Source organism: Cyprinodon tularosa, unplaced genomic scaffold (assembly GCF_016077235.1).
Source record: "Cyprinodon tularosa strain WSP-4 unplaced genomic scaffold, ASM1607723v1 ctg234, whole genome shotgun sequence".
NCBI lineage: Eukaryota > Metazoa > Chordata > Actinopteri > Cyprinodontiformes > Cyprinodontidae > Cyprinodon > Cyprinodon tularosa.
In genome coordinates this window covers 374,131-388,916 of record NW_024038875.1, presented here as the reverse complement: position 1 = coordinate 388,916, position 14,786 = coordinate 374,131, and the positions used below count along the sequence as shown (strand labels likewise).

The 14,786-nt window shown below is 38.3% G+C and overlaps 1 protein-coding gene across 1 annotated transcript; it reads right to left on the bottom strand.

Annotated features, from left to right (window-relative positions):
- Nucleotides 1-4,468: 4,468 nt before the first annotated feature.
- On the bottom strand, nt 4,469-11,661 carry bloc1s4 (biogenesis of lysosomal organelles complex-1, subunit 4, cappuccino). The gene is made up of 5 exons (XM_038287036.1): nt 11,227-11,661; nt 9,093-9,164; nt 8,911-9,012; nt 5,575-5,709; nt 4,469-5,445 (listed from the first exon to the last, which is right to left on the bottom strand). Exons 1-5 carry the CDS (start codon nt 11,551-11,553, stop codon nt 5,347-5,349), a joined length of 735 nt encoding a protein of 244 aa, XP_038142964.1. The 5' UTR covers nt 11,554-11,661; the 3' UTR covers nt 4,469-5,346.
- Nucleotides 11,662-14,786: the final 3,125 nt, after the last annotated feature.

The following is a 14,786-nucleotide window of genomic DNA, read 5'->3' as shown; positions in this document are numbered from 1 at the left end:
TTCCGATAGTATTAAATTTAAAACACTGAGGCTTAAGATCTACATTATCAAAGGTCAAAATGTCTGTTCTTCCCAGTAAGAACACAGATGTCAGATATCGATATCTGTAATAATCATTCTAAAATTGTAGTTTTTATGAATATTTGCATCTTAGAGTCTCATTTTCATGATTTGAAACATGCATCCGTTCATCTTCTTACACGCTTAATCCCAAGTGGGGTCGAAAGGGGTGCTGGTGCCTATCTCCAGCTGTCTACAGGCGAGAGGCAGGGTACACCCTGGACAGGTCGCCAGTCCATCAAAGGGCAACACAGAGACAAACAGAACAAACAACCATTCACGCACAAACTCACACCTAAGTAGACTCTAGAGAAGCAAATTAACACAACAGTCATGTTTTTTGGCTGTGGGAGGAAGCCAGAGTACCTTGAGAGAACATACGCTCCATGCAGAAAGACCCTGGGCCGGGAATTGAACCCAGATCCTTCTTGCTGCAAGGCAGCAGGGCTACCCACTGTACCACCCCTGATTTGAAACAAACAATTACAAATTCCATCCATCCATCCATCCATCCATCCATCCATCCATCCATCCATCCATCCATCCATCCATCCATCCATCCATCCATCCATCCATCCATCCATCCATCTTCCTCCGCTTATCCGGGGTTGAGTCGCGGGGGCAGCAGCTTAAGAAGGGAGGCCCAGACTTCCCTCTCCCCAGCCACTTCTTCCAGCTCTTCAGGAGGAACCCCAAGTCGTTCCCAGGCCAGCCGAGAAACATAGTCTCTCCAGCGTGTCCTGGGTCTTCCCCGGGGCCTCCCCCCGGTGGGACGTGCCCGGAACACCTCACCAGGGAGGCGTCCAGGAGGCATCCTAAACAGATGCCCAAGCCACCTCAACTGGCTCCTCTCGACGTGGAGGAGCAGCGGCTCTACTCCGAGTCCCTCCCGGATGACCGAGCTTCTCACCCTATCTCTAAGGGAGAGCCCAGCCACCCTACGGAGGAAACCCATTTCGGCCGCTTGTATCTGCGATCTCGTTCTTTCGGTCATGACCCAGAGTTCCTGACCATAGATGAGGGTAGGAACGTAGATCGACCGGTAAATCGAGAGCTTCGCTTTTTGACTCAGCTCTCTCTTCACCACGACGGACCGGTACAGCGCCCGCTTCACGGCAGACGCTGCACCAATCCGCCTGTCGATCTCCCGCTCCCTTCTTCCCTCATTCGTGAACAAGATCCCAAGATACTTAAACTCCTCCACTTGGGGCAGGACACCCCCCCTGACCCGGAGAAGGCACTCTACCCTTTTCCGGCTCAAGACCATGGCCTCGGATTTGGAGGCACTGATCCCCATCCCGGCCGCTTCACACTCGGCTGCGAACCGATCCAGCGAGAGCTGCAGATCCCGACCTGATGAAGCCAATAGGACCACATCATCTGCAAAAAGCAGAGACGCAATCCTAAGGCCACCAAAACGGATCCCCTCAACACCTTGGCTGCGCCTAGAAATTCTGTCCATGAAGGTAATGAACAGAATCGGTGACAAATTCCTGTAATTTTAATAACATAATAATTTGATGTTCTTCTAGATATCTGAAATAGTTTTTTAGCAGACAGAATGAATATGTGAATACGGGGGAGTCGAAGTTGAAGTGATGAAAAATTGTTGTTTGACAATTTTTTATATAAAAAAAAAGGTTACCAAAACCTTTATGTTAAAACAAAGAAGAGGGCCTTGGAACTATGAGTTATGCTATTGATTAAGGATAGTTCTATATATGAAGATAAAATATGTGTGCAAACATCTAATTTTAAATTTGAAGCATTTAAAGCAAATATGCAAGTTTTATCAATTATTTTTAGTGCATGGCATCAAACCAAGCTCAATACATTTGAAGTGGGTATTTACATCTTTTGAGCTGACAATAGATTTGATTTGACACAGATGTATAAAAAAACAGGGTTGGAGAACCAGTGTTAAAGCTAGCAAAAATTTAACCCTTTGTTTTTATTTAATCTAATCAAGAATAAAAGCAGGATTCAACACTGAAATCAAAGTAAAAAGGATATGTGCTATGTATCTATATTTTTGGTTTGCTAACTAACTATATGCGCTCTCTTTCCTCCCTTTTGGCATTGAAAACCAACTGAGAACTCATCCACTTAACTGTTCATTTCATAGACCGAAACCATTTATAGAATCTACCTTTATGTTACCTTTTCTAACATTGGAAGTTTTAATGAATCAGTGTCCCTATATGTTTCTTTTTAAGTCTACCTCTCTGGTTTTACCCCCAGTCACCTTTGGGAGAAGGCCGCTCACACTGCTCCAAAAAAGTTAAAAAACAATCCACTGGACTTTAATATCAAGTTTGAAGATGTTTCGCTTTCTATCCAGGAAGCAATTTCAATTCAAAAAGTTAGAAATAGTGTTGAGTTAGAGGCTTTATAGAGTGGACTAAAAACAAAGCCTTGTTTTGGTTTAGAAAACATGCAAATTGAACCGGACGAACGGGTTCGTCCCTTAGGAATGGGGGGTCGTTTGGGTTCTTTGTTAGCCTGCAATACCAGATACCTGTCTATGTCTCTGAAAGGGGGCATTAGAGGGAATTGTTGGCCTGCTAAATAGGCGAGGTGTTCTGTGGGTGGAGGTTGTGATTATTCTGGGAAGGAGTCAACTCTTTCACTGCATTGCAGGTTTTTGAGAGCTGTTTAAGGTCGGTTTTCTTTCTTAACAAATGGCTTCCTTCACACCCCTCACAGTTACAGGAAGAGTTTGATTGCAGTGATTGCCTCAAAAAGTTAAGTCACAAAACGTGATGTTGACAGTACTATCACTTTTGCCTAAGCCTATTACGTTATTTTTAAAATCATTTGGTTGAAGCATGATTGAAAAGCAGTCTTACTTTAAATGAAATATTTTTATAGAATTTTATTTATTACTTTTGTCAGATTCAGGTTATTTCTGTGACCATCATGGATTTTTCTTTTATTAAACAAGGAATACCAACAATTTAGTCCACATGTGTATAGTATTGAAGAAAAAGCATTCCGCTCTAATTCACCCTTTCATTTCAGTAAATTGGAAGCTTTTCCAAAAGTGAATGTTATTTTAAGCATCTCCAAAAGAGGAACACAAAAATAAATTACCAATAAGTTTTTATTTTTTATTATCAGGGCCAGGTAGATGATCTTCTCAAAGTTCACTTTGAACAGAAGAAATGTAATTCATAATTCTTCAGTTTAATGGAGAGCAATTCACTTTTCCCCCCAGGTAAATCGTATACCTTCTCAATACCAGACAGGATATTTGGAACAGCCGTTTAAGGCTGTGTGCTTTAGAGGAAAAAGTCATCAGCATAAAGTCATACAGTTTCAATGTAAGAGCCAAAAACATTGAACTAAGCACACACCCCTGTCTAATTCATCTACAAAGCCATAATGGGCAGCGTTTCATTTGTAGCGATTCAAGCAGTGGGATTTTTATACAATAGTTTAATCCATTAGATCATGTCCCAGTAAAAATCTTCTAGTACTGCAAAGAGGTTTGCCAATTTAACTTACAATTCAACAATTCAATAGCTAAGTAATGCATTTTAGCACAACTAATAACACTAGGCAAGCCCCTAAAGGCAGTAAAAGATTTTCTAACTGGAACAAACCTGCTCTGATCAGATTATACATGTTTTTTTTGGCACCATATAAAGTTTATTGGCTAGTTTTTTTGGGAAAGTGTTAAGAATTGAATAAATAAATGGTATTTAAGACGAGATTTTCCCATATCTTTACGTTTTTTTTTAAAAGAGTTTATTTGGTAGAATCCTGCATGGTTTAACATTTCTCATACGTACATGTTCGAACTTAAATTGTTCATAAAAACTATTGCCTAACCCATCTAGACCTGGATATTTGCCATTTTTTATATGTCAACAGCTCTACTCATTTCTTCCTAGGTGATATTGGCATTAAGCCGCCTTTTTTATCTCTGCTTCTGTCTCCTTGAACCCCAGTCGGCCTCGGCAGATTGCCGCTCACACTGAACCTAATTCTTCTGGAGGTTTCTTCCTGTTGAAAGGGAGTTTTTCCTCTCCACTGTCACTACAAGCATGCTTATTGCGAGCGATTGCCTTCCAGTCCATGAGTCGATGAAATCAACTGGTTTTCTTAGATAGAAAACTTTGAATCAATTTGACTGTATGATCTGGTGAACTGTAAAGTGCCTTGAGATGACATATGTTGTGAATTGGCTCTATATAAATAAACTGAATTGAATTAAGAACCTTGTGATTAATTTTAATACAGGGAGCTTACCTGACAACTGTGGCTAATATTCTTTCAATGGAGTCTCAGTTTGCTCAGACAGTTGAAACCTTAATGCTTGCAGCTCAAACCAATGAACAGATCTTAAATCTTGTGGCTACACATATATTTGACAACAAAAAAAGGATGAATTAACATGAGATCATTTGACTTGAATACATTTTATTGGTTATTAAAAAAATTAAACCAAAGTCAACATGTAAAAAGGAGACCTGCACCAACTATTTTGGCAAAAAAAATTATATATATATTTATTAAATATAATGGGCACATCATATCATGCTGAGATGAAATAAAACTTTCCTGTAGTGATAAATCACAGTTTGTGGCACAAAGCCTTTAGTTACAAGTGTGACAAAAGAACGTAAAACCAACCACTTGTCCTTGCGCCTGTGCTTTGATCTATAAAAAAAGGTGCTATTAAAGTTGTAGCCCCATGTCAGTGAAGCAACTATTATCCACAGCCAGGTAGATAAGGCTAGAAACAAAGCAGATATTTTGAGATGGAAGACATGAAATGCTTAATTGGGTAACAGCAGTATTGCTGAGGGACAGGCCATTAGTCCTAAATAAATACAGATTAGTTCAGCGTGCAGATCTGTACAAACACCAGTAACTTTTTTTTTTCTTTTGTAGAAAAAGAGGCTGGGATCAATTTCTGTCCTTTTGATCGTATGTACCGTCTCCATTAAACAAGGAGGATACCCTCTCTCCTCCTGTCTTGTTAAAGTTGAACCATCTTATCGTATTTTCTTCACAAACCTGGAACACATCAGACCCCTGTAGGCACTTATAAAAAAAAATATGTTGCTACAGTTCAGTGTTTGTCGCTGCCTCAAACAAAATGACCTAAAGCTGTGGTAAATTGCAGTACGACTTCCTGTGAGGTGTTCAGGAAAAGCTACTATTGCTTCTTGAGGCCACTTGCACTGATAGATCCTCCTCAGAGGGATGGCAGTTGTCAGTATAGTTTCACATAACAGGCCTCTGAGGTTAGAACCAGGCTTTGATTGGACAGTTCTGTCACTGGTCTGGCTGTGAGGAGAAATAGTCATCAGTTCGGAACACGCTGGGGACCTCTTGGCGTTGATGTGGGGCTGGTCTTCGTGGGCTGGCCTGCTTCTACAAGCAAATAATTAATAGTGAATGATCCGTTTTAGAGCACACAGCACCATGATATTCTATAAAAAAACAGTCTAACCGAATAAAACAAAAGACCAAAATTCACCACTTATGTTACCAAATTCTTACATTTAGGAAACCTGGGGCAGTCATAGTTCGAAGGATCTTCTTGAAAGCACTCGGTAGCGTTCCGAGTTCTGCCTCTGCCTGCGTGACCTGCTCCTCCATTGCACTGACGTTTGCACCAACCATCTTAACAAAGGCCTGCAAATACACAACAGTAAGAAGATTAACTTCAGAATCCAAAAAAAAAAACAAAAGAGCACTAATGCTTATGCTACATTTCCCTTAGCCTGGAGGTTTAAATTTGACTTCAAATCAAGTGGACTACTGACGGAAATATAACCTAACAATTCAACTACATTGTATGCATTAAAGTAATACAGCCATATTCCCCAAAAAATGTATGAGATCTAAACAGTTGGTTGTGTAAAATAAAGAGTTGATCAGCGATCATGATTTTGCAGGTTCTTCTAAGCTCTCAGAGAAGGTCAAATCTGCAGTGGGTAAAATAAGTTGAACTTATCACCATTTTTCTATGTAAATGCGTTTTAATATATCAGTGACATGAAACTGTAAATAGAAACAAGCCAGTTCACATCTGTAAAAGTATCAAACCCCAGTTGTATAACAAAAAGGGAAGACAAGGAAAAAAATATCAGCTCACTCTGCAAAACTCCACTGCTGAAGACAAAGCATCTTAAGGCACATTTAAAGATTTGTGAAAGAGGTTCAGAAGAAGGGGAAACCAAAACCAAACCCTTAGAATGCAATAATCCCCACAATGTTTAGAGAATATGGAAGAGGATTCTTTCTAAGAATTCTGACTGAATTCTGACAATAAAAAAAGTCAGAATTCTTAGATTAAAGTCAGAATTTTGAGATTAAAGTCAGAATTCTGACTTTAATCTCAGAATTCAACAGGGGATGAATGGTCAAATCTACTAGTATATTCTTGATAGGAGATATTTAATTAATTTTATGAAGTACAAAATATAATAATACCTCTTCCAGGTGTTTAATTAATTATAATTCACATAATCTATGAACTTGTGTGGTTTGGATTTGGAGTGGATGAGTTGTTATAGAAATATGGGGAGAATTGAATGTGAATTGCAGCTTTAGAAATTAGGAAAATTGGAAGGTGATTGCGTGTTCAATGCTTATGCTAACTAGTATATTAAGCCCTTTCTGAGAGCTCACAAAGTTTATGTCATGTTTCCAGCCTTGTGCACATCCAATTTGAAAACATGCTTCATTTAAATTGCATGGACAGCAAATTACTGGAATCTTATTATTAAGAGAAGATTTTAATAGCAAGAAGACAAGTCAAACAATGACTTTAATCAGGGTTCCTACAGCATAAGGCAAGTTAAATTCAAGACTTTTTAAGACTTTTTAATGCCACTTGAAATAAAAATTTAAGACCAAATTCACAAGAAACACAAGAAAAACTTGCTTGCGACAACTTAACCCAAAGGTTTATTTTAACATAAACCACTGCACTAATGTTTCAAATTTTCAAAAGCTTCCCATACAGGAAGAAAGCTAAAAACACACAACTGACAGATATTTTAACAATTATTTAACTGAATTCACAAACTTTGTTTTAGAAGGGAACAAAACAAATCAGTTTTAAAGCCACAACCAAACCAGTGCTAAGTCTTTTTTGCAGCTATTTTTCTTTGTATCGTTTTCTTAGTATGTCTGATTTGGTGATAAGTGGAGGCGTTGCAGATACAAGGGTGGAAAAAAAACGGCTGTTTCTCGGTAACTGATTTTGACATTTTGTGTTTCGCGCTTCGCATGTGACTCCACTGCCTTAATTCCCATCGTTCCGAGCTTGAATCGCTTCTTGCACAAAATACACTGTGCCTCATGTATTTTCCCTGGTACTGGTTTTAGCCATGGAGAAAACTCTTGGCTGGATAGCCAATTTTCGTTACATTTACACTTGCTCATATTTCTCAGACAAAAAGTTAATGGCGCATCTCCCAAATATCCCAGCTGCAACAACGCTTTTATTGGTTCCGCTATCAGGATGGAGCCAATAATGGCGAGCCATTATTTTTTCTAAATAAAAAAAAAAAATTGAACATTATAATGTTTTATTTAGATTACAAAAATAAATCGTTATAAAAATGATCCTATTTATGATTTTTTTTAAATTAACACCTACGAAAGACTGATTTAAGACATTTTAATACCAATTAAGGCCTTAGTTTTATTTTGAAGAATTCAATGCCTTTTAAGACTTTTTAAGGACCCGCGGGAACCCTGGTTAATTTGACTCGTCTTCTTGCATCTAATGAATAATCATGTGAACTGTATTCATGTTTATAATTCTTATCCAATCAGAACTCATATGCCTACTTGTTGCCAGGTAGAGAAGGAGACAATCAGCTCTGTAACCTGATGCCCTCAGTATGTAGCTCATGCAGTAGGTTGAGTCACATACGTTTGGCACATAAAACAGATTCTATGTGACCTTTGATTAGTCAACTATACCTACTTTTCAGGTCTAATAGCATTGTTGTAAAATTGACTAAACCAAAGACAAACAGGAACCGATTGATTGATTCAATCAAACTTTAGTGAATAAAAGGGTGAACAAGCATACAGAGTTGAAGAGGAAGAAAAAAATAAAAAATTTCCCCACAAAGCCGCGCTTAAAGCTGCAACTTTTTCTCAGAAATTCTTCTGCTTCTCATGCATTATGGGATATATAGTCTCTTCTATTTAAAGGGTCTTCAAACATAGTTCATTTTAAACCAGATATTAACATTAACTTAAAATAGCAGCCCATATTAAATCTTGGTTGAACCCAAAACAAATCCTCAACAAGCATTAGAGAACATTTTTTTTATTTTTGTTGAGAGCTTCTTGAAAATTGTATGGCTATGAACAAAATGTAAATGATTGGACCTTGATTAATGTTGAATAAACTTTTCAGAGGAGACAGTAACTACATTGGTGCATCATGCTGCAATGATCCAGAGGATTTGAAACAAATTCAGGGGGGCGAAGTGATAAAAACTTACTGAAAATGGAAAAGCTAAACAGTACTTTCCCAATAAGCCACGGATTAATGCTAAATTATTGTTTTTCTACATGGAATCTCTACCAACAGTTGTTGAAATCTCAAGTTTCTAAGGCAAAAGCTCTAAAGACTGACTTTAGATGGTTCTAAATATTGTGGTCAATAACATGGGGGAAAATATTACTGGCCAAAACATGATTATGTTACATGTTTATTGAAAAATACTTGGGTATACTAGGCTAAGTATTGATTGTATAATAAATAAATCTACTGCCATCATTTCTGCACAGACCAAACCATGATCTAAGGCAAAGTACTTTTAAATCAGAAAAAATGTTGGCATGATCCTTGAAATGTCAACTTACCTCCAACTTATCAATTCTTCTGTATATTTGTCTCATCTCATCGGCTTTGTGTTGTATTTTTGGTAGATTTTCATTCACGATTTGGGAGGTATCATTGCGAATCTAGGGAGATAATAAAACATAACAGACATTCAAATGGGTGCTAATCTACTTCAGGTGTTTCAGAGACCTCTCATGCTTACCATATCGAGCATCCCGACAAACTCGTCAACTCTTGTCAGCATTTCCTCCAAGCTTTTCTCCAGGCACAGAATCTAGAAGATAAATCATTTGAAGAGAAGGAAATGTAATGTAAATCTAAAACATAAGCAAAGCTATAAGTTGAATATTTAGGTTTTCAAAAGCCGACTCTTATATCAATATTTATATATCAGAGAGTTGATTATCTTTATTCATCCATAACTTATCTTCTATTTTATCAATGTAGCTCTGATGATATATTAAAATGAAGGTTTAGCATAACTTGCTTCACACCTTCAATGTCTTCTTCGCCACAATAACCATCTGCCCCAGACAGGGATCCCTTTCTGACTACCGGCTAAGAATACTGAGTAGGGGTGTGGGAAAAAAAATTAATTTTGTGATTAATCATAATATCGATCTTTCAGTTCCTAGTCACGTCAATAGTGCCGCGAGAAATATATTTACTGAGAACAATGGTGGGGTTTATATTGACCTTACTCACCTTTGATGCCAATTAGCAATCATTAGAAGAAGGAACTGGCAAAACTAATTAATCTGTATATATTATTTGGCAGATTTCCCATTCATAAAAGTAAATTCAATTTTTTTTGGCAAATCTACTTCCTTTTTTTTTTTTACTTTGTACTTGAAATTACATTAATATGAATGTCTCTTCTTCTATAAATATTGTATATATCTTTTCCTGTATATTATGTATATGCAATTTCTCAATAAAAAAAAATGAAATATGTCCCTATGGTCACATTGTTTTCAGCCTTTTCTCATTTTTTTTTTTTTCTATCATTCTGTTGAAGCTTGGTTGAAAAGCAATGTCTGGTTTTCATTTGACAAGTTCAATTGAAATTTTATATAGTTGGTCTGATTCAGGGCTGCACACTGGTGCAGTTGGTAGCACTGCATGAAGGTTCTTGGTTCGATTACCGGCCCGGGGTCTCTCTGCATGGAGTTTGCATGATGACCCCGTGCATGTGTGGTTTCTCTCCAGGAACTCTGGCTTCCTCCCACAGTCCAAAAACATGACTGTTAGGTTAACTGGCTTCTCTAACTTCTCCTTAGGCGTGAGTGTGTGTGCGAGTGGTTGTTTGTCCTGTTTGTCTCCGTGTTTCCCTGAGATGGACTGTCAACCTGTCCAGGGTGTAACCCGCCTCTTTGGACACCCTATCTGAAGATAGGCACCATGGATGGATGATTCAAGCTATTTCTGGAGAGACAGCAGGTGACCATTGTGAGTTTGTCTTTCATTATATGAAGGGTAACGACAATTCTTTCCACATGTATATGTATGGAATCCACAGTAGAGGGATGATGAATAAAAACTCAGAATTATGATAACACATTTAGAGTCTGATCATATTAAAAAGGACATGCAGGCAGCTTTCTGCTCATTGTTGACTGTGATACGAACTTCAATATATGGATCATTTTACAGCATGTTTTTTTCCATAGAAGTGGCTCTAGTGGGATAGATAATGGATTTCTGATTAGGTTATAACTGCGGGGGTTGGTTGGTGGTTGGGCGCTGGCAAAGGATGTTTCTCAGGAACCCAAGTGGGGTTAACAGCTGTATTTAAATACTTATTTAGCTGCACTGGATATAAATTAATACCATACTTTCTAGAGTTTAATTTGCAGAAAAAGCCTTAAAATTGACTCCAACAAACCCCACTGAGGTAAGTTAGTTATAGATAGTTTATTGTGACAAAGTGCTGCAGAGTTCAAGGGAACTTAAATACTTTTGCAATATAAACTAATCAACCTCTTCTTTACAGCTTATCTAGAAACCACGTGAAGTCTCAAATTTACACAAGGAAACTCAGGGTAAATCAAGCTGAGGACACAGCAGCCTTTGTCCACCTGTCCTCCTGTCTGAGCATAACAATCCTAGGGTCATGCCTATCCAGTTAATGTCCCATGTCAGGGGTGACAGAGCTGGAAACGATCAGCAACTCCCACACTGTGAGAGCTGTGATCACATTAATAGGATAAGATTGTAAACAGCTAATTTCAAATAGTTGTGTTTAGAGGTGACTATCCAACAGCATGGTTATAAACAATCGTAGAAACACTAAGCTAGCTGAAGTCTCCATGTTTTGATAATCTGATAGAACAGACCTCTTCTCCTGCCGTGGCTCTGATGTAGGAGGAGTACTGGAGCGCAGTTTGTCTCAGGACTTCCTCGTCTTGCTCCGGATGGTGCAGCTGGTCGGCAGGCCCGTCCTCTGTCGCTGCCCGGTTCAGGCTCGGGCTCCTGGAAACAACATTAGCCGCGGCGGCTGCTCCGAAGCTGGGGCTCTGGGACACGGTGCCACTGCTGGAGAGCTCGCTGAGCATGGACAGGCTGCTGGCGCTCTGGGACACGATGCCGCTGTCCCTGCTGATCTCCGCACTGGATTCCTCCAGAGGAGACAACAGGCCCACTCTGTCCACCCGATGGTCCATGGCTCCTGTCTTTTCTTTCTTTTCCTGATCAACAGTCGTGTTTTGCAGTGCTGTCAACTGACTGGGTCACGTGTGATACATAGTGGACGGAAGCTCGCGAAAGACAAACGATCATGTTGCGCCTTCAATTTCTTCTTCTTCTAGATTTTTTTTGGCGGTTGACAAAAACGTTCGGTGAGCATTACCGCCACCAACTGGTAAGGAGTGCGAACCACATGAGGAAGAAAAAAAAGGCTCCAATTTCTCACACTTCATGTTAAAAAAACTCAGTATCATAATAAAAAAAAACACACATAAAAAAAGGCCCAAACCAGTCCTATATCAGAAAAAAATGTCGAATTTAAATGTCGACCATTTGTCCGCATGTGCATAGTTCTTAGAGACAGACCCTTAAAAATGACACAATGAAAAAAAACTTGAAAATTCATTTTTTTTAATAATCAAAAACTAAGATAAGTCTCACGTTAAGTTTTAATCCTTAAAAACATAACAAACAGAAAAAAAAACAGTGACCCATATAATGTCCCAATTTAACTTATTTTTGCTTTATCGGTTTCTAGGAAACTTAAATTAGTAATGAACAACTTTCTGTTTTCCAAAGACCTTTATATAGAATTTATATATATTTGCGCCACTTAATTTTTTTTCCACTTAGGTTGCAACCTACTTCAGTGGGTACTACTGTGGGTACTACCATTCGGAGGCATAGCTAGAAAATATCTATAAGGATGGCCAGGCAATAACCAACGTATACTGAGGGGGGGACAGTAGTGGATAGGCACCAGAACCTCAGGGTCAATCTACACTGTTCCAACAGGAACAAGCACACCTTCCATATTCCTGAATAAAGACAAACTATAATTTCCTACAGGATTTGCTAACAAATAGATGCATATATTTAAACACCCATCTAGATAAAAGCTATATTGGATAAAATTCTTTGAGGATTGAGTTCTGGAGGGAACATCTTTTCCATCATCATTACTTACCTACTTTTCTAAATATTATTCTACATTAAATTGATATTTACAAGTACTAATGTCTACATAAATTTATAATTTAATAGGTTTTTCTATGATTATTTGTATCTATGGTTTCACTGAAAACTCCTAGATGACTTGCAGAGGCATATCATTTTCTCTTTACGGCATATAACACAAAATCTAGCTCTGAAAGAGCATGAATTCTATACTAATCATCTCTAATGTAGGTATATTGATGTGCATACTAAACAACTGTGTTTTTGTTGTCAAGTAATTGTTAATATATATAAAATTAAAATGTTTTGAATGTTCTACTTGAGAGAAAAAAATGGTAGAGGTGGCCAATGATTGGCTAAGGGTGGCCATGGCCACCTCTGGCCCCCATCTAGCTCCACCCCTGGTAGCATTTACATCTGGGCCTACTTGAGTAAAGTACTTTTAGTAGTACTATTGTACTGTACTTCTTTTACTTGACGATTGTTGTTGAGAAGAATCTCTTCTCCACTGCTCTTAATTACATAAATGGTAAATGGCATGTACTTATATAGCGCCTTTATTCAAGTTAGGAGACTTGACCAAAGCACTTTACACTACATTCATTCACCCATTCACACACACACACTCACGGTGGCAAGCTACATTGTAGCCACAGCTGCCCTGGGGCTCACTGTATGGCAGCTCACTGGGGCTGCCATACACTGGCGCCACCGGGCCCTCTGACCACCATCAGTAGATGATGCAGGTGAAGTGTCTTGCCCAAGGACACAACGACACTGAAAGTCGGAGTCGGGGCTTGAACCGTCATCCCTTCGATTTCAGGGCAAACTCCTACATCAAACGCCACTGTTGCCCCATACAGTGATTACAGTAATGATTGACTTTGATAGAATTATAAGTTTTATATTGAAAATTGATTTAAAGAAGTATTTCTCCTGCAGGGATTTCTTATTTCCCAATCATGTAACTTGTCTGACTGCACAATTTCTAAACAATAAATACATTATGATGGTCCAACAAGTACTTAAGTGGCCCTTTTACCAAATATTTTTGAGATCTTCCTTGAGTAATTTTTTTGGATGATGATTACTTACTTTTACTTGAGTACAATCTTTAAGTATTCTCCTGTTTTTCTTTCTCAAGCAACAACTTTTCCCAGCAGCTTCAGTAAAAGGTACATTTTGCAGGGATATACAGTAGACACTCACCTCTGAAGATGTCAATGCATTTACCGCCAGCAGATGGCAGTCAGGGTAACAGCATGGCCAGCAGTGTTGGTCTTTTGTCACCACCAACTGATAACTTATCAATACATAAACCTTTTTATCTCTAAAAAATAAAAATAAAAACGATAAATGATAGCTTTCATTTGGGAAAAATTGTTTTGCACCTCAAATTAACTTCTACTTCATCATTTCAATTTTTAAACATTCTTTTAAAAAGCAATTTACAACATATGGTTATATTTAGTATGATTTAGTTATTTAAATTACCCTTTTTTTTTTTGCAATTAAGTCCTAAACTTTGCAGTCTCAGAATCACCTGTTTGTACTCTTCCACTGTTTATACAATGATCCTGTTTATTAGCATTTCAGCTCCCCCACTTACCCTAAAATCTGGAGAGTGGAGGCAAAGATTAACCCAACGTAAAGGATCAGTTAGCTGGTTGATTGGTGCGGCATCCTGGGTAAACACTGTGGGCAAACATTCATTAGCAGAGAGGTGAGACACTCTTTGCTGCTGCTGCAGGGCCTCAATGCGGAATAAGGCTGCATTCCTTGATGAAGGTTGCCTGCTGCCAAACCCCTGGTTATAAATGCTGCTGATGCACAACAAATGTGCGTCACCTTAATTAATTTAAATCAATTTAGCTGGAGCTCACCTTAGTCTACCTTTATAAGGAGGGAAAAACTACATATTTCCTATCAAAATACTTCTCCAGTGAATTTTCCACATTTCTGTCTATTTGTACAAGTGCAATAACCCAAGTCAACTACTGTGTAGTCTGTATAATTTTACCTTATATATATGGTCAGTACATTTCTGCAGTGCAAGTGCAATAACCCAAGTCAACTACTATGTAGTCTTCCCTTAGCTCTCTAGTGTGTAGATATTTTTTTATCAAAGGAAACCATATTCCAGGACATTACAACTTTTTTTCGTTTTTTATGCTCTTTTGGTAATATATACACTCTTTTTATACCGTCAGTCATATTTTGATCTTTAATGGCACTCTATATATAAGCTACTGGA

What these genes read in the sequence shown, in the direction of transcription:
- bloc1s4 (XM_038287036.1), bottom strand. Translation starts at nt 11,553, where the DNA reads ATGGACCATCGGGTGGACAGAGTGGGCCTGTTGTCTCCTCTGGAGGAA. An exon ending in TTGTCGGGATGCTCGATATG is followed by an intron (nt 9,013 to 9,092) that starts GTAAGCATGAGA and finishes TTATCTCCCTAG; the next exon opens with ATTCGCAATGATACCTCCCA. An exon ending in GAAGAATTGATAAGTTGGAG is followed by an intron (nt 5,710 to 8,910) that starts GTAAGTTGACAT and finishes GTGTATTTGCAG; the next exon opens with GCCTTTGTTAAGATGGTTGG.